Source organism: Columba livia, chromosome 2, assembly GCF_036013475.1.
Source record: "Columba livia isolate bColLiv1 breed racing homer chromosome 2, bColLiv1.pat.W.v2, whole genome shotgun sequence".
In the NCBI taxonomy this organism is placed as follows: Eukaryota; Metazoa; Chordata; class Aves; order Columbiformes; family Columbidae; genus Columba; species Columba livia.
The window spans coordinates 120,411,552-120,432,129 of NC_088603.1; the positions used below are offsets into that span (position 1 = coordinate 120,411,552).

Sequence of the window (20,578 nt, forward strand, 5' to 3'; positions counted from 1 at the left end):
AAATTTCCTGAAATTACTTACTAGGATTTGTAATGTTTTTGAACCGACAGCTATATACACACATACACAAACTTCTACAATTTCATAATAACTGCTCCTCTGAAAAAGAAAAATCTAATAAGGATTAAAGTGCGTATGCAGTTCATTTCCTATTTAACATCCTTTAGTGTATTTCCCAGGAATGAGGGAGACATACAGACATTTAAACAGGTGATTTCTTCAGCATTGTCTTAGCACCTTGTGGAACAGTTGGTATTATTCAAGCAGCATGAAATCTTCAGATGTGCAGAAGCTGCAAAAGGAAGATAGTTCAAAGGGAATGTAGGAAAAGAAATACCAAAATTCTGCCTTTCTAGGACCTTACATCAGTGCATGTGGCACAAAAGGGGTTGTGTCTGTCTGAAATGAGTAGATCAGACATAAAGACCAAATGTTTTTAATCCTCCACGCTTATGACTGAGTGTACAGCATCGTGCCTTGGCTTATGTTCTTCTCCAGTGATTTAGCGTTAGAGGGAGAGCTAAGCACCCTTAGCACTTTTGGTGATGATCATCACAGCTAGTCCAAACCTATGTATAATTTTTCCTTTTCTATTTGAATGGATTTATAATTAAACGCTGTTAAAATTGTGAAGAATTCCAGACTAAAAGAAAAATCAGAACCAGCCCAATGGGTCCAAACACTACTATTTTCTGCAAAGAGCATGTGTGCATTCATGCATGCACACTACAGAAAGCAAGCAAGCAATGAAACTCCATTAATGTACAGATGGAAGTTTATATTGATTTCAGCAAAGACCAGAACATAATGGTAACATGAATAACAGATAATAGCATCTGGCACTTTTAACATTTTTAAGCCCTGAAATCTTTGGAGAACTGACAGTTGAACTAACTGACAGCTCTAGTTATTTCTCGGCATTTTCCTTTTGGAGATATGTTGAGCTTTTTCCAAATTCAGGTTTTGTTTTTTTTTTGTGTGTGTGTGTTTTTTTTTTCCTTTTTTTTTTTTTTTTTTTTTTTTTAAGGGGGCATCTGGACAGGCTATTTTGCTAAGAGAGAGAGAGACAATATTTTCTGGAAATTACCACAAAAAATTAAGCAACTGTTGTGCATATGAACCAGATAACAATGAATTAGACATAGATATAATCAGTCATTTTCTTTGCATGAGGATAACTGCCAGTCTTTGATTTGCAAAACTGAGCCTCTGGCCCTGAGAGCACTGGACATGTCAACGCTCCCTGAGATGGCAAAAGCTCACAGCAGAGATGTGGGGACAGATCCTCAGTTAGGGACAAACTGCACAGTGTCAAAGCACCAAGTGCAAGGGGTAAGAATGCCTTGGCATGGATCTTTATGTCCTGTAGGTAGTCTGCTGGTGCCTCCAGCTTCCTGTGCCAGTAAGGGACAGGGAAAGAGCCAGCCACCCATCACAGCCTTGGATGTGGAGGTGCTCCTGCCATGGCCCTTTTGCTGAGCTGAGGTGTCAGCAGGAAAGAGGAGCAACAGGACAGGCCCCCTGCCAAGTTTGTGACACTGATTGATCTCCTGCAGCAAGGTGGGTCTCTCAAACCTGGGTGTACTTGCTTGTCATGCCACATGAACGGGGAAAAGCCTGAGCCCTCAGCCTACTGCCTTGTGTCAAACCATCGCTAAAACCTTGATAAAGGGGACATGTTCTCATTGCTGAGATTATGAGCATCATCAGCCCCACAGAGGGCTCTTCAAGACAACCAAGCTGTGAAGAAATGATCTTCTGTGGTGTAAGCTGTTTCAGTGGTCACATTATGATAGACAACCTGGCACTGACAGATATTTTTTTCTTCATACAACTAAATTATCTTTTTGTTTGCAGGTGTTTTTGGAACTGGAGGCCTGGATCTCCTAATCTCAGCCCTAAATAGATTTAACACTGTCTATGTCTTCTTGAAGCAACAATTTTTGATATTTTAACAAAAGACAATTTTGTAACAAGTATCATGTTCAAATGTTGTTATTTGATATATAAAACCAGATAGGGAGAAAAGGTATTAAAAGCCGCATGAAAACCCCAAATTGGGACATCTCTTAGTCTGCTTCAAAAAGCTATCACTTATACTTGTCTATGTTAATAACAAGATTCTGCCTAATTAATCTTTAAAGATGCTGGTGGTCCCTTCCTGATTTAAGAAAAATACAAGCAATCAGTATTCTGACAGTCAGACTCAAGAGAAACAAAACAAACAACAAACAACAACAAACTCGGCTGCAAAATAGAATAAGAAAGACAATAGAAGACTATGCTGCCTTCTTGCAAAGATAAGATAAACAGACATGAAAGAGCAAAATTGAAACAAAACCAAAATCAAGACAATCATCAAGTTCAAAGTGCCAGTCTAGAAGATTAGCCATAAATGTTGGAAAGATATGAAATAAAAGTATTTGCTGAAATTTTAGTTGCTCATCTTTGTTCCTGCAACTGCATTTTCAGGTTTAGGTTTTTATATTTCCTAAGACAATGTGAAAAGGGAAGACATCTCTATACTCTGTTTTTTTCTATGCTCTGTCCATATCAGATTAAAAATACCACAGTTGGTGGAAATCATGTACATATCCTCTTGTGTCACTGGTTGTAATCAAAACCTCCAAGCACTTGTAACAATTTTCTATTTCTGAATTTGTACCCTCAGACTGTCTTCTGGACCACTGGACCCACTAGTGAGATATAAGACTCACTGACAGAAATTTATTGAAGTGTGTTAAATGTAAAATAAAAAGTTTTCCACTGAAAGAATGTTGCAGGGAATATTCTAAGCATGTGTTTAAATGCTTAGACAATGAGTTATCTAGAATTATAAAGTGTTGGTGTGGAAAATTATGTTTTGTTTCAGCATGAAATAAACTGCCTTGGTTTGTTTTTGTTTTGCTTATTTTATTTGGTGTGTTGTTTTGTTTGTGTTTGTGGTTATCTTCCCCTCTCCCCTTTCCTTCCCCGCCCCACCCCAAGTGATCCCTATGTCTTTTGGGTATATGTGCAACAGGACTGAGCTATTAGGAAAAAAATTTAGAAAGCACTCTCTAATGGTGGATACCTTTGATTTCCTTATCTTAGAGATTTCTAGACATTCACAAGTAGGCTCCAAGAGCAAGATTTTTTTAAGTGAGTACAGTTTATGCCATATCTGAGAGGGCATTAAAGCCAGCTCAATGTTCACAAACCTCTACCTGTGGAAATTGATTCCTTTTAAATTGCGCTGGATTGGTCATCCCGAAGACCATCGTATGACCACTCATCCAAGGGAGTCACTCAGAAACTGAACAAATACCTCTTTTTCTTCTTCTTTTCTGCCATGGGATTTGCTGTAGTTGATGGGTGTATCCCAGCCTTCCTGTTCACAAAGAGCCTGGTAGAAGGCTGCATTTACCAGGATGCTGCTTGTTTTGAAAGGAGAAGAGGAAGGAGTGGGAAGTGCTGTGCTGGAAGAAGTGAGAGGCATAACTTTGTCTTGGCTTCGGTTCTTTTTCATGCTCAAATCCAGAGTGCCATTTTCATCCACTTCTATCTCAGCTCCCTGACATGCAACAGGAAACAGAGACATGTTTAGATATGGACATAACCATGTGGTGCTTTTAAAGGATAAATATAAATGCACGCTTTTATTTAAATTTATCTGAATCTAAAACCAGCTTTTCGATTTATATCAGTTAATGTCCAACTCTTAGGCAGACTTAAGAGAAGCTTCGGTAATGGTATCCCTGCATCTCAGCTTAAACATAGTAAGTAGAATTTAAATAAGATGCCTCTAAATCATAACCTATACACCCTAAATCTAGTTTTATTTAAAAAAAGTTTAGCTTTAAATCTTCTTGATTTTTTTCACTCTTACAGAGAACTATGACCCCAATTCACAGTTAAAAGCATTAATGCATTGTTTAGGTCATCAACAGCATTACTAGTATACATCCTCCCTTCCCCCCACACCCCGGAAATATTACAACATCTGCATCATGGGGGAGAGGAGGAGGGGGAGAAGAAATATGCCTAAAAGAATCACAGTAGGATAAATTTTCACTACAGTTTTGTACATCACCCAAGATAGCATATTGCCTTAATCATAGTTTGACTAGGTGACAAAGGGACAGGTCTGCACTGAGAGCATTAGACTGGGAACCACAGGAGGAACTTTAGGAGGTTCTCCCTGATGGAGACCTCCAGTGTGAGCTAAAAAAGCCTTTGCCACCTGGGCAAGTATAGCAAAGAGCAGCCTCTGATTGCAGGGGCGTGTGCAGTTTGGGGAGAGACCCAGCTTCTCTTTCCAGGCTGGGAGAAGCTCTCAGAGCAGCTCTTGCTCACAAGAAGGGGCAAGTGCTGCTCAGCTGTATAAGAAGGGAAGTATACTGTTCTGTTTCACACTGTCCGACCACAGGAAAAGAGTACAAACTCCTCTTAGAATGATGATAAGCTCCTGAAAGTGCAACTTAATAATGGAAGCAATAAAAATTTTCCCTTCAGGCTTAGTATGCAACACTGTGTATTGACATATTGTGTATAAAGGGATGAGTTTAAGACTAGCCAACAGTTTCTAAAGTTAAGTATGGGAAGAGGTGAAACAGGTGGCTTCTGGAGAAGCACTTTATAGTCTAGTTCTGTGTGTTGCCCTGAATAAGACGGAAAACATTCAAAGACTACAGAGATAAATAACAATGTCATAGATCTACACATGTAGAATGCTGTAATTAACACTGCTCTGTGTCTTCTTGTTATTGTCATCACTACTATTTTTTATTTATGTGACCACAAAGCTCAAATACCACTCAGGAATTTTGGGCTAGATATGTTAGGTGTTATATAACTGTAGAAGACAGTTGTATAAACCCAGATTGAGACTTCCCACCTTGAGTAAAATTGAATCCCTAGTGAAAGCAAATCACCTAGGCCCTCTTTTGTAAATGGAAATGAGACAAGTATGTCCAGGGGGGCAATTTTTTCCATCCTCCTTAGACCTCTTGGGAAGAGATGAGTCACTGACAGAAAGAGTGCCATTCTCTTTCTTCCCATTAACTGTTGGTCAATCATTTAGTGAATAAAGATAGGGCAATGAAACTTCTCCTTGCTTGAGGACCTTAAAAGTAGGTGTGATAAAACAAGACATTCTTTCTTTGTGCTGAAAGTGTGACATGGCCATCATGGTTGAAGTGAAGGCACAAAGCTTCCTTCATGCAGCCTTGTCTTATACCACTGCCAGTGGTCACTCATTTAAAGGTAAAATGTGCCTGATAAAATATTTTTAATCAGAAGGAAAATGTTGGTAGAAGATGAAAATTTAGGGCTCAATGATCTCACTGAGGTATCCTGATGCCATTTTGTATCCATGTGCCTAAGACAGATGCCCACCTAGACTGAAGCACAAACAAGTCATCTGCTTGCCCCTGGTTCAGAAACTCAGGCACTTCTTACGTTTGCTTTTCCTGCATAGCAAAGTCCACATTTTCAATCATACAGCTTAAAGAGAGAGATGTTTTATTATATTTATGGGAAGTAAATACACTTCTAATATGTTCATACTAAGACGCTTTGGTTATATCTTTCTACCCCTTTTTAGTAAATAGTTTAATCTCCTGTGATAGTTTTAAGCCCTGAATTTGACAGTGCAGCTTATCCTGGATAATAACTTAGTAACCACAACATCTTATGCCATCTGTATAATATCAAATACATTTTTATACCAGCATTAATAAACCTTAGTTACAAAAATCCAAGATATTAACTATATCAGTGCCAAGCACACACTCCAGGATCTGACAATATAGCTCTGCCATGATCGCCTCAGTGTTTTTTGGCTTCATAGTTGATATGTAACTATAGCAATGAAACAGAGCTACAGTAATCAAGTTTAATGACCAATGTAAAGTAAAATGCTAAATATTGTAGTTGCTGACATTTTTCATAATAAAAAAACTTGGGTTAAGTCTGCACAACCAACATTCACATAAAATTCCAGACCTCTGTGACAGATGGCTTAGGAAAGGAAGCCATGTGACTGGGCTGCAGTAGTTTTATAGTGCAAAACCCATAAATAGTGCAGATTCTCTGTCACTGACACAATATCAACTACTCAGAAGGCAACAGCAATAACAAAAAGGACCAAAACAAATCAAAGTCCACTCCTCAATGAAACTGGGTATGGAAAAGTATCAGGAAATTTATTGTCTTTGAGAAATAGATACCATTAGCTTCAACAAGGAGCTCTGGCTGATAAACAGAACATTTACTAATGCGGATATTTAAAGGTTCCTCAGCACTTTCCCGAAATTCACACAGAAGTTGGGTTGTCCAACATGTACCTAATTCTGATCAGAAAAGGCTGGGTTGTATGCTTGTGAAGTAGTGTACAGATGGGGTTTAAGTGAGCTCACAGATGCACACAACAATTAAATATAGTCATGGAAAAATATCCCCTCTTGCCCATCGCAGGATGGATCACACGTTTACAGCATGGCTTTTTAGTCAGATGGTATAAAAGAGCTATCACTTTGCTGCCTTCAGAGCAAACTCCAAATGGCAGAGCAAAAAGAGAGGGTAGTCAGAGATATTGCTCCAGTTTTCATTCCTACTCTCATCCCACCCTCCTCTCAATATGTCTCCTTTGCTTGTTTTACCATGTTTAATTTTACATTAATTTAAAAATGGATTTAAAAAGACAAAAATGGCAAATGGCAAAAAAATGCTAGAGCAGAGCTATGACATGCTGACAGAAAATGGCAATTATTATGCTTAGCTCAAACGTGTAGAGGCTGTGTTCTCAGTGGAGGCAAGATCTTATTACTGCCGACTCTAGTGCATGTGTGAACAGGCCTATATTTATCCATTTATCATGACATATTTTAAATATAGCTACCAAAACAATATAAACTGTTCTGATTCTTCCTTGTAAATGTAAACAAAATAAGTTTGCAAATGTATCTTGTTATTTCCTAACTTATATGAGTTTGCAGCTATGTAAGTCTTTGGATCCTGATTTTAGTCTTATTTACATTTGCATTTACACTGGTGTAAGCCGTGAAAAAAATCCACTGAAGCAATGAAAAAAAATCAATGAGGGTGAGAGAATACACATGGTAATTAAATTCAGGTTACTCTTGTCTGCTTTCACATCAGCGACAGTGTATTCAACCCCACAGGTTTTACAAGCAGCTGGAAAAAGAAATCCAGAATTAGAAAAAAAAAAAAAAAAGAGAAAAATGACTGAAGCATATTTTCTTTATTCTAGGATCTATTCAGTGAAAAGTTAAGGTACAAGTAGTACTCTGCTATGAATATCTACCTAAATCAAGACTAATATAAGTCTGTAAATAAAAACCAGTCTCTATCCTCTTCAAGTGCTTTGCACTTTTAAGTGAAGCTTTTTCAGCCTCCTTTATTTTATGACATAAATATTACAGAATATTTTCTAGTACATTGTTAAGTCTTGTCCTTAAAACTGAGTTACATCAGCTAGGACAATAAAGGATGTTGTGTTTTTGTGACAAATTACTCCTGTATTTTTTCGTATGCTTTTGGACCATCTGATCTCTCACAACATTTAATACTCTGCAGTGTGTCTCCAGTCATGATTACAAGTTAAGCTTTATCTCATGGCTGGGTCAGAAAGAGTGAATTATTGTGTCTGTATGAATCTTATTTCAAACATGTGACCTTAGGGAGATTGTATCATTACATATAAGGGGTTTTGTGTATTCTTTGGCTGGCATCAGCCATACAATTTAATACTAAGTCCAAAGAAACATTATCAAAGATTTTGCATTACCACTACCAGTTTAGTCTAGTTTAGAAAGCTCAAAAGAACTCCTCAGTTCTGGTATTGGGAGTAACTCTGAAAGTAGTATCTTGCCATGTATAGGAATATTATTCTAAATGCAACTCCATCCAAAAAAGCACAATCTTTTCTCTTCCCAGCCAATAAAAGTACACACACCTGGTCCTCAGTTTTTCAGGCTTAAATTTAAGCAACTGAGTTCTTCTGCAGCAAATTAAAAGACTAATCTGGGTCAAAATAAGAAAACTTGTAACTGCCCAGCAACATCTGTGACAAAACTGAAGTCACAATTTCATCCCAGACCAATTCACAAATTAAAAAAAGCTAGCCAAGAATGTACTCAAGGAGCAATATGCACAGCAGTATAACTGGATGGAACCTAGTGATATTCTTGGCCAATTTTTCATCCTGTATTTAGGTTTTTAGGTATTTGTAGTAAAGGATTGCCTGACAAACGTGCTGAGTTCTAACTACATTGTAAAAATAATAGATGTAATTATCAACATCATCAATATTCAAGAATGGAAACATGATGTATTTTTGTTCAAAACCAGAATTTGAACTTTAAACGTTTTTAGCAAATGTCATTTTTTGTTTTCTTTCAAGTCATAGTGCACATATGCCATTTTGTCTAAACAGGTGGGAAAAACACCAAAACAGTCAACAAAATACTTGGCAAGCAGTGGTGATGAAGATACAGATAAACTGTGTTGCTTGCAGATACCTCTGTGATATGTGAATGTGGTGAGGGCTGTTAATAGGGAAGATCCCTGGATGTTGTGGTGATGTAGACTTTTACATGGTGCTAGAAACTGCAGGCTAAGCCTTTGAGGGGACTCCTGTTGACTTCAATGGGAACTGAAGGAAGCTACATAAACTGCAAATCAAATTCAACCAGGAGACTGATTTGGGGTACTGACCTCACAAGAACTGGCTGACCAGGATTGTATTCAGAGGAACAGTTTACTACATTCCCAGGTGGACTCTGAATGGCTCAGGTAATGTAACATTGATGTGTTATTAATTATTTTGAAAATGGCATCATCAAGGTATCTGATGATCTTAGCGCTTAATGTGCAGCTGATAGATAATTCATAGAGAAAGCTTAGAATCCATTTTACTGCCAATTTCAGAATAATTTTTTTTCTTCAATTTACTTCATTTATAAGTCAATCATTTTAATATTCAGGTATTTGGCAGATCACCTTTGTACATTAGATCTCTTTGGAAGTTTTGCTTACCAATGGATTACACACTGACTGTAATCTTATTTTTCTACCTTTACTACTCTTCGCTTTTTTTTTTTTTTGGCTTATACTCTCCTTTTTGACTTCTATGTAAAGACTGTGAGATATATTTGAAAATCCATTAAGTTAATGAAATTCTGAACTGTGCTGTAAAACTGACTTTTTCATTTAAGTGTTATCTATGTTTACACAAAAATGGTCAACATTCAGGGTAAAATATACAACTCCTACTTAAAAAGAACAACACTCTGGAGGTCAAGATAAACAATCTGAGGTACCGAAAGATAAACAAGATTACTTCAAGAATACACTTGTGCTAAAAAGTGTTTTGGTGTTTTCCCCACCCATTTAAGCCAGGTGACGCATGCCTTGTGTGAATAGAAAAAATGGCACTGGCTTGAAATGTTTGGAGTTCTGTTTGTAAAACTTAGAAGCACAATATTTTTACAGTTCTGACAATTGTATAACATTCAGAGATTTCCTGCAAGTCCAGGAAATCTGCTGTAGTCACACATGCCCTTGGTCTGCCACCACACTGCCTCCCACCTGCAAAGTGTCATGGGAGGCTGCCTGATGCTCATCTAAGAGCAAACGTCTTTACAAGTCAGGAGCTTTGATTTGCTAAAGTGTGGAGGATGCTAATCAGGTGTTCCTAGGTGAAGGAATGAAGGAAGGTGGCAAGGGGCAAGGCTGAGAGTACGATACTATGGGGCTCTGAACACAGCCACCCCACATACGTATTTTCAGACCTGATGAATGTGTCTGCCATCAAGAGCAGAAAAAGGAAATAATTAACTTCCTAGTCATCTGTTGATGCTACATTATTTGAGTCCAAAGACTGATAAAGTCTCAAAAGAAGTTTTTTATCATCTAAAAATTTGTAAAATAATCTAACAGTTAAACATTTACCTTTGTGGCCAATATCAGCCACAAACCAATTCAGAAACATTGATAAATAGTAGCGCCTTTGAAAATAGCCTTATTTTTAGCTTCATAGTTTAAAATAAGAAAACATGTTTATTGAAGTGAGTCTGTTGATTTATTTCCACATTTTTTTGTTTGAATTCTCTAGGATAAAAGTAATAAATAGTCCAAACCAAAGGAAAATGGGTTTTTTGTGATTTTGGCCACCAAATCTGTTTGGGGCTTACTTGTCTGTATTCTGGCCAGAAGCTAATTTTGATTCTTCTGTCAGATGTTTTGTAGCCGTATGCCCTCCAGAAAGTCTGGCAAAAGTGGAGGCAGGCAGATAGCAAGGTATGCAGGTGATTTTCTTTTAGACTGGATTCCTGGCTATGAAGAAGAAGTCAGCTATGTGCCCCAAGTGTCCCTTCATATCGTTACTATTATGTTCACTTCCATTCAAACCTTCCCTATGATTTGGCAACTGTGAAGCAGGTATGGAGGAGAAAATCTTTGGGTTATGCCTGGTCCCTTTACTGCTCTTCTCTGGCAAGAAAGGTCTATTGCTGAGGTCAGCCAAAGGCTGCAGCAGCAATTAAATCCAGCCATTGGAATCAGTTTCCATTTCCCTGTTAGAAGTCTCTGTTGAAGACTGGTGGAGCAGCTTTTTGCAGCAGATACCAGGCATGGATCTCTCTTCTGGGAACGGTTTTGTGAGCAATCTTTGGGGAAAATAATGCCTGAGTTGCAGAAGATGCATGCTCACACACACTCTAACGAGTCTGCCTCATGGCACCTCCCTACATCAGCTTCAAGATTCAAGACTCCGCAAGCAGTAATCAAAGGCAGCAAAGTAGGACATAGCACTCTGCAAAGCCTCAAGGCTTGAAATACGTAATAAAGCATTGCTCTGGTGATAAAATTAGTGATTCCACACAGAGAATAATTGGTAGCATTTAGGCCATGGTCAATGAAGGGTCAACCAAATTGTAGACCAACAGCTGTGGAAGCCACCTCTAGCCAGTCTGGTAGAGCAACACAGACATGCAGAGAAATAGGTCATCTGTCTTTTGGAGCATACATCATGACTTAGAGTCTTACAGCAGAAACAGACCTGCTACTTTGTGTTTTGATAAATATACCTCTTTTCACTCCCCAATGATTTCTTCTCAAGTTCTTGTAATGGCATCCTCTCATCTACACAGAGCTTTCAAAAGTTTCATCGCAGTGGAGCATGTGTGACTTTAATACAAATAATAAACAACAGTGCTCCCACAACCATGGTCATTAGAAAAGAATCTTGTCTATTTTCATCAGCAGTATAATTCTATGTAATGGCACAGAAAATAAGGCTCATAGTTCACACAGTTCCATTTGTAAATCATAAAGATCTGTGAGGAAATGCAGAGCAGAAACCAAAACATGAAAGCCACACAAGCATCTATGATATTAGGCAGCTTTCCATTACGACAGACTTGCCCAAATTATGTCTCTCCAAACACTGTGGGCCTGATTCTCCTCTCTTGCCAGCAGAAAGTAGAATTTTACCAAAGTCAGTTGTTTTTTCCCTCCCTGCACATTGTCAAACTGTCATGAGCTCCAAACACAACAGACTCAATAGGTGTAGTTCTGTTCCATTGCTACCAAAATATCACCTTGATTAATCACATGATTTTTTTAATCAGCCTCCGAAACGATCACTTATGGCAGGTTTCAGAGGGAAGGAAATTCCCTTTTCAAACAGATCTCGCTAATTATCCACCACAGATTTTTGCTGGATTTCAAATATCCTCCTTTTTCCTCCCACAGTACTCCCCCCTTGTATTTAGGGCTCAATTATGAAAAGAGTAACAACATAATTCCCGCTATTTATTTATTTTTATCAGAACTGGTCACTACATTACTGAATTTTCTCTGTCTCTCTTCAAAAGAGCATGCAAACAGAAGCCTCCTTTTTGGGGATTTAATGCAGTCACTAACATGAAAGACAGTTTATTCGCACAGTTCAGTAGCTAGCACACCCTCCAGGTTCTTGGACTACCCTACCTTGGCAGACAGACTCTGTGGTTTGCTGGAGAGGATCTCTGCTGCTTCCCTGCAGCGGGTGGAAAGGTTCAGGATAGCAGCAGCTGCTGCTATGTGGGTGTCTTCACTACATTGACCGTAGCTATAAGAGTTGGCATGGCAAGGGCTCTGTGTGTGGGCGCTAGCACTAGGCAGTCGATTAGAAAATTTCACTGGATTTGAAAAATGCTTTGCTGTTGAAGAGAGATTTGATTAGCAATGGCACGTACGAGATTTTTTTCCCATTAAATAGTTTTCTTTCTCAGGCTACATTTTCATACATTAAAATATTCAAAGAATACATTTAAAACAATTCATTTCCTATTGGCAGTAAGGGTGTGCTGTAAAAATGGCTTCAGAAACATGTTGATTTATTTTTTACCTGACAAATACACATCATTCAACAAAGCATCTGAGGCTTTTACTCAGATTTTACTCATTCTTTACTCAGGCATTAAAAGCAATGATGTCCAAGGAAAGACTGAACAAGTGTTAGTGTGTTATTCATCTGGACGTGACAACACTGGTGGGCAAATTTAATTGTAAATGTATCTTTAAAGAGGCTTCCTCTTGGAACTCTATTATTTAAAAAAACAACAGCTACTTGTCCAGTCTTAGCTAAAACAACACTGCTTACCCTGTCTAAATGAATAAATCTGTCTTATGTTGGTTATCATTTGGAATAATACACAGGTACAAAGAATTCAGTTGAGAAAGAAAAATTAACAGGTGAACAGAAAAGCACTTTCACAGACAAAAGTGGTGTGTGTGGTTCTTCATTTTCTGCTCCATCAGCAGCACTTACTCTAAAACAGTTAGAAAGAAATCTCTCTGCTCTGGGTTTTGGAGCTTGAGATGTCATTAACTGTTGCAGGCAAAACACAACACCATGATTTTAGCTCTTAGGAAGCAATAATCACCTCTTTTGTCTGTAGCTCTCACAGTGTCCCACAAAGATAAACTAAGCAAAATCCAATTTCTCAGCCTACACCCAGATACACCAAGAACATTTCTATGTATGGCCATCTGCTCACTCCATAAAGATCTGAGCCCCAAGGCTCTGGATCTCTTTGGATGTAGAGCTTTGGCTGAGTGCATTTTGATACTAAGAACTACACAAGACATTGAAGAACTCTTTCCTCGTCTTCCTCAAACTTGGGATGCCTGAAGAGCAATGCTTGTTTGTGTGCACTGACTGTAGCTGAATGCCATATTCAGTTTTTCTAAGTACTGGAGGCATCTCAGTAGAACAATACATAAAAGCCTCATGATTAATTTCTGCCTTTCTCCGGTGTAAATGAAAAAGGATTTATTTACCCTGCTGTAAAACTGTAGCACAAGCAAGAGGGTCTACAATTTTAGCAGTTACTACAGCTAACTTCAAAGTATATTTAAAGACAAAAAGGACACCTTCCATTATCAACCTTAAAACATTAAAAAAAAAAAAAGGAGACTATGAAGGGTGCGTGTTTTGTTAACAAATCAAGTTTGTAAGTGCAGAATCCACAGAGGGCTAATGATGAGCTTTTGGCAAGCTACATATTTACATAGAATGCTGAACCAATCACTACATCATCAGCTTCTTATTGCCAACTTTTATATATTTGCATAGTTAAAGCACTCACCTGCTCTTTACTTTCACCTTTCCATTAAAATAATAGCTGCATACTGCAATCTTTGCAAGAAAACAAGCTGTAAACTTCAGCCCTGATATACATTATACATAAATTGCATATGTATGGATTTGCATTTGTATAAAAACATTTCAATCATTCTTTCCTTGAAATGAACCTGTGAAATAGACATACATCTGTGCAAAGAGACAGCTAATAGGGAATATTCAATTTTACAAACAAAATTGGAAAATCTGCCACCCAAGAAGCTGGCAATGAACATATTTGCTTTCATTTGAACAAGTCTATTTTCCAGGCCAGATAAGTATCTGCTATTCATTTGCAATTTTAAATAGGGTATTTATATATATACACAAACACATAGATACCTACAAACATGGATATATATGTGTGTGTGTGTGTCCTCAGACACATACAAAAACAAATATCTAAATATATAAATTTTATAAATATATAAAACATACCATATAGTATCAGAAATCTATCATATCACATTTCATTAGTATATATACACATATAAAATTTTCTGCTTTTCTCTTCACCTTACTATAAATATTGTCCTTTGTTGGGATAAATGTGATGCAATTTATTTTCATTTTGGTTTTCCTTTACTATTTTTTTTTGTCATGAACAAAAGAAAAAAACAACTAAATAATCTTTTATCAGATTATTTTTGATCTGTTTTCTTCTAAACCAAATGTGGTGTAATGAAACCCTTCTTTTTTTTTTTTTTTCTGTTTCCTTCATGGCAACAGAATGTTTTGTTTCTATGAACTAAAGAGTGTTTTATTATTGCCAATACAATGGCAAAATCCTGCTGAAGTTTCCCATGCAAGTTATGAAGGACATCTGCAGCATTTGCACCGTGGTATCTCATTTGTAAGGAGTAGCACCCCAGCAAATCCACAAGTGATGCAAGCAGAGGAATCTTGATAACAATTTGTTGCTTTGGATATGTCTGCACTACAAATAGATGTAGTACAGAAATATGAGATATTGAAATAAATTCAATCCAGGCCTGGAAGTAAAGCAGCCAACACACGTGGTCATCTACCTGTACTGATGCATCCAAAAGGTATCTGAAATGCCTTTTAAAAACCAGCTTGGATTTCTCTGTGCTACAATTCATATTTATGACATGTTCTGCAGACACACTCCATGGGACTTCTCATGGCAGCATCTTATCACATAAAGATATCACTGTTTAGCCAAGGATGAAAGTAACAGATAAGACATAAACAATTCCTTTTCACTCCTCTTGTCCCCTGATAGTTGCTTTTTCTTAAAAAACAAAAACAAAAACAAAAACAAAAAACCAACCAAACAAGTAAACCTTACATTGATGATATATAATGATCTAGCATACTATTTTTAGCCAACTAGTGATTATGTTTAGCGTCCTGGCCACAAGTGTTTTAAAATGCTTCCTACAGAGACTTTTTTTTTTTTAATTTTAGAAACCTGAAAGCAGAACAGGGATAAAGAAAAAAAAATGACATTGACATTTTTCACATTTTCCAAGACATAATAAAATTTCAAGCTTACATTCAAGGAACTGGGGTGTTTTTCGTCCATGTGTCACAGGTGCTGTTGTGCGTTTGCCAAAAACTTGTGCATCAAAGCTGGCATAATCAAATGGTACTTTCCCAAACTTCTCCTGTTCTTTTCCCAGGGTGGCTCTAGAGGAGGTTACTGGCTGTGAAGTTCTGTAGTCATACTGAGATACTGCAGGCTGCTTTGCTAAATTTGTCCTGAAGAGAGAAGGAAAAGAATGAATGATAAAGACAATATATTTAAAAAACATTTTCTTCAAAAACAGGATACAGTTGCATATCAGTATCAGAAAGTGTGCTGCTATCCTATGTAAAACTTACCAGTAGGTGTATACAAGAAATAGATAAGATAAATATGGTGGCTGACTTCATAGTCAAAGGGTACTTTGACTTCACACAAGTTCAAAGCTGAGGACATTGAAAAAGTCTAGTATTCTCTAGTAACAGTGTGGGCTATTTGCAAGAAAGATACTGATTTACTTCTAGATTACCACTGCAGCATGCTGTTTCCCTTATTTCTAAAAGTTGTCTGGATTTTTGCTTGTCAAAGGATTTGTAGTTTTATGGATCACTATTGTTCTCACTTTGCTATGAATGACAATGGTATAAATATGATATAAGATGATCCAAAATAATTGCCTCTGTTATTTGAGAGGAATGAATGATTTATGATGTGTTATTCAATTTAGTTATTGTTCAGTAACTACTTGTCTTTAGTAATTTCCTAAGGACTTTTCATACATAGAGTTAAGGCACGTGTAGTTGGAAGACACATGGACATAATATTCTGTAATGGCTCTGAAGGAACCATTAAAGCTGATCGTGTCAATAATCCACAAACTAAAGTGTCCCCAAATAGACCTGAATATAATAGGTCATAATGACCATGGTGCCAATGATGTGCAAATTATGCATGTCTGTAGGGTCCATATATATCTCAAACAAAATACAAATGCAAATAAAAAATGTTTCCCCTTTTTGATGCCTTTATAGAAATGAGAAATTAAACTAATTAAAGCAATAAAATAAAGAAACTCAGAATATGAATTTTTCAATGGTGGGGAAACAGAATGAGCAGAGTTCTCAACTCTTTCATATAATATAGTACTTGATCACTGGAAGATTCCTCTGAAATGAATCAGAAAATAAAGGAGGACTGAACTGCTAAAAGTGCAATAAGGTTAAAGAGATCTTGAATCAAGCTTCAGTGGCCAAAATATCATAACAAAAGAAAAGTTTTTGAAAATTGTTTAAAGCATTTCAGCAAGATCGGAGATATGGTTTACAGGAGAAAGACATTTGAGAACCATTGATTAAGCTATTTGTGTTGAAATAAGATTTAGAAGAATATATTTGATTGCTTTTCAAAAAATGAGTCTGTTGCCTTTACCATCAGCCACATGCACAAGCACCAGCAGAAAGCTGTTTGTTAATATTGTGATACAGTCAAGTTATTTAGCTTTACAGAGGTTTGTCTCAGAAAACTGAGTTACCCCATAGCTAAAATCTGAAATATGGGAAAGACCTGAGGACTGATCAATATAGTTAGTGCAGAAATACTTTGGAAAGACCAGTTTGTGAGGGCTCCTACCTGTGAGTTTGATCATGGCACTGCCCAGCTTTTGGAGACTCGAGTTGGTTCTTTTCCTGGGACATTGCCAACTTTTCAGCTGCAGCAATTGGACAACCAGAAAGGCTGTTTAAAAACAAGGTGACGAAAAGAAATGAAAAGGAACAAGAAAAAAAAAAAAGAAAAAAAAGCATTAAAATGAAATCATAAGCAAAGGAAATGTGTGCTCTGGAACCCAAAGACTTTGAACTTTCCTGGGGCCCTGTGCATCTATGGGAGCTGCTGCTATTATAGCACAGATATGGCTGGTTTTCAACCCGTAATACAAAACTGTGAAATCCATGTATTGGAGGTATTATATCTGGAAACTGAATCATGTAGGAGTTTTCCACAATTCTGCTTTGATGTTTTGTGGCTGGCAAGACACTAGAAAATTTTTTGACAAATGACATTTACTTTGTCAGCTAAACCATGCATATAAGCCTCATACTGATTAAAAGGAAAGTGAATTTGGGGAAAAACAAGGATATGTGAAAGACTGCTACCAAAGAACATATTTTGTGATTTCAAGTTGTTTGTTTGTTTGTTTTTCCTGTTTGCTTTATTAGGTTAGAAGATGTTTTCTTATCTTATTCATTGCTCACTTATGTTACAGCTGATGTGCTACAAAGATGACTGGGGATTTAAAACAGGAAACACACTGAAAAAATATTTACCAGTTCTTTATATATTCTTGTAGATGAGCTTGTGATCTCTCTGGTAAAGACTACAGATAGCAAAACAGTATGATAATCTTTGATTTTGCTGTCCTCATACAGTAACCAATCAACCAATCGATCACCAAAAAAAATCTATCCAGCAAAAAAAAAGTCAGTTTTGAAAATTTTCTGTCCCAGGTTTGATTGTAAGATTGACATTATATTTTTCCAGAAGAACTATAACAGAATATTTTGGCTTGCTGGCTTCCAGTAGAAAGCAGTCCTGACAAGAGCCGTGCCGACAGCAGTGGGTTGTTGGAGATGGAGCGCGTCAGCTCTCTGCCCCACCTGCAGCCCAGCTGCAATTCCCCAGCTGCCTGTCTGGAAGGCTTTTCTCAATTTTACTTTCTCCCTGCAGGCAGCGAGTTAAACAGACAGGAGTGTTCCAAGCGGGGAGATGACATTCCTGAGGGTAATAAATTGAGTTCGTTTTTACCAGGATTCTAAGGTGTTCCACTTAAAATTTCCTGTTTTGCTAAAAGAGAATGTGCTTTGATGGGAAGCTCCTGCCAAAGACATATGGGGTGCAAAATGAAGAGGCTTTGGTTTCCAGTAGGTTTTCTAGCTGTAGCAATAATAATTTATTTGCTCATTCCTACCCCTTTTGCATGATAGTGTTTCAGTGTGAAGACTGTAATGAAATTGTTGTTTGAAATCTCATATGTGAAAAATACTAGTTGAATTTGCCATCCTCAGTGCTGCAGCCATTTTTTATATAATGAAATTAAACACAATTATTTGGTTATAAACAATACAGGCTACCCTTGCAGTTTGTAGGAATTCTGCAGCATAGTACATAACATCTAATTCCAAGATGTGCCCATCAATTTACTCCCAAGCACATTTCAGATTTTAAGCGGACAGGAACTTTTCCAGCCTACCTTCTGTGTGTGTTGCGATTGCTGTTGACATGTCCTCTCCCAGTGCATCCTGGGGTCGGGCACTTTAAAACATTTTCATGCATGGCAAGAACTAAGTGGGAATAAGGAAAAAAAAAAAAAAAAAAAAGTTACAATAGCATGCATCACCTAAAACCACATATATTAAAAAATATGAACATTTTTTCTTCAAACTGATATTCTTAATGCTGTCACATTTTGACTACAAGAGAAAAGAAGAAGCAAAGGACCTACAGTACAGCAAGGCCAGTTTATCCCTACGTTGTTATAGTGTGGCTTCCCACATGTACATCATTGTTTCTAGAGACTTTAAAATAAGAAAGGGGGAGGTTAGCAAGGATGTTGTATCATGAAGCCCTTTGCCCACTGACCCATACATCACTAACACAGTCAACTAGAAAAGGGAGAACACAGAGGAACTCTGGGCCACGCAGTTATGCTATGTATAGCTGCAGCCCTCAGGTACAGGCTTTTTCTGCCTTGCACCTGAGTATGATGATCTGATCTGAGCCCTGATGATTTGATCTTTGAATTCTGATACCTCCTGATCCTCTGAGCTCTGCCGAAACTACTTTAGACCAATTGGTCACGCTCCCAAGCAGCGACTTACACTCCAAGTAGTGGTTACAACCTCTTACACGTACATGTCTTTTGATGCGGATTATATTTACTAAGACTGAGATGTATGTCTGTTCAGTCAACTGGTTTATTCTGTCAGGAACCAAATTACACACACACACATATATATTTTTTTTATTTTTTTATTCCCCCAGGACAGAACACATCTGAATGGAAGTGTGCTAATTAACAAGGACTTGTTAGTTTTGACTTTCTAGAAAGTTATTGTTGCCAGGGCCTTCCAAATGCAGTGGCCTGCATAACTCAGCAGATGTTTCTATACATATAGTTTAGTACCAGATTTTAAAAGAGAGAGCACTACAGTTAGGAACAGGACATTGGTAAAGTGCAAGCATCCTTTTAATTCGTTGTTACACATGCCACACAAAAACCAATCTGACTAACTAGGTTGTTTAAATGACTAGTTTCACATTAGGTTTTGGCTTATTATGAAGCATTTAATTGCATCACATTGCAAGATTACACACATACACACAAACCAATGTAATCAGATCAGCACAGCTAGAAATAAGCAGAGAAATTCAGGCTAGACTGGGCATAGAAGGGTTAGCATGATACAGTTATACAAGAGGGACATGCTGTGGACTAACACTGGGATATATTGATGGAAATAACCTTTTTGAGCTCAGTGATAAGAGGAACGCTGGAAACATCTCTGAATAAGCACGCCCAGGCCTCTCAGTTATTGGCAATGAAAACCAGCAGCCTCGGCAAATCAGGTCACAGATCTGAAACAAGCAGGTGATTTCTGTGCTGTATGCGTTAGCCAAAGGCAGGGGCAAGCAAGATCTTGAAGATTCATAAGACTGCAGCATGCAGGTCTGCTGGCAGGGTGGGGATAGTTTGACTCAGATTTTATTCTTCCCCAGCCACCTGAGGAACCTAGTGCTGTTTGTTATGCTACTGCTGAGGAGTACTTGAGCTCCACAAATGTGGGAAGTAGGGCCGCGATTAAAAGCTGGAGGGCAAAGAATGTGCCATGGCCCTTCTCTCAGTCTCATTCTGCACTTTCACCCAGAAAAAGTGGGTTTCTTTTCCAGCTTGAGTACGCACTACCCACAATACTGGCCAAATCCGGTCATTTTTGACTACGAGGTGATGATACTCACTTTCTAGTGGCACTCTAACTTTATGTGGACAGCCCGAGAGACTGCGGTGGTGAGGGTACAGCCCAGTCACGTGCCCTGTGCCATCACATCCTGGGATGGGGCATTTGGTCTCTCTCTTTTCAGGCCTGGGTGAATCTGCAGAGAAATCAGATAAGGATTTTGTTTGGCTTTAGCCCTTTCTGCACTCATCTGAGTGACCCTAGGAGCATGATACTCTCTATTTTGTACTTCAGATGTAATTCCTACACAAAGTTTTAGCAGAGATGTATGTGATTTAAGCATCACTTTAGGTTTTCACACTGTGTCCTATAAACAATGGCTTCCCCCTCCCAATATACCATTTATGTGCTAAACTATATAGCATTAGGATTATGGTGTCATTTATTCCATTCAGAGCCTCAAAC

The 20,578-nt window shown here is 37.8% G+C and overlaps 1 protein-coding gene across 8 annotated transcripts in view; it reads right to left on the bottom strand.

The window, feature by feature from the left end:
• ST18 (ST18 C2H2C-type zinc finger transcription factor) overlaps positions 1–20,578 on the bottom strand; it is a 169,665-nt gene that overhangs the window by 22,688 nt on the left and 126,399 nt on the right. For all 8 annotated transcript variants that reach the window (XM_005505453.4, XM_021291598.2, XM_021291595.2 and 5 more), the window contains 6 exons: positions 20,175–20,309; positions 18,409–18,499; positions 16,791–16,895; positions 15,192–15,397; positions 11,995–12,206; positions 3,308–3,553 (listed from right to left, as the gene is read on the bottom strand). In XM_005505453.4, coding sequence (XP_005505510.2) covers positions 3,308–3,553; positions 11,995–12,206; positions 15,192–15,397; positions 16,791–16,895; positions 18,409–18,499; positions 20,175–20,309 — 995 coding nt within the window. The remainder of the gene's footprint in view (positions 1–3,307; positions 3,554–11,994; positions 12,207–15,191; positions 15,398–16,790; positions 16,896–18,408; positions 18,500–20,174; positions 20,310–20,578) is intronic.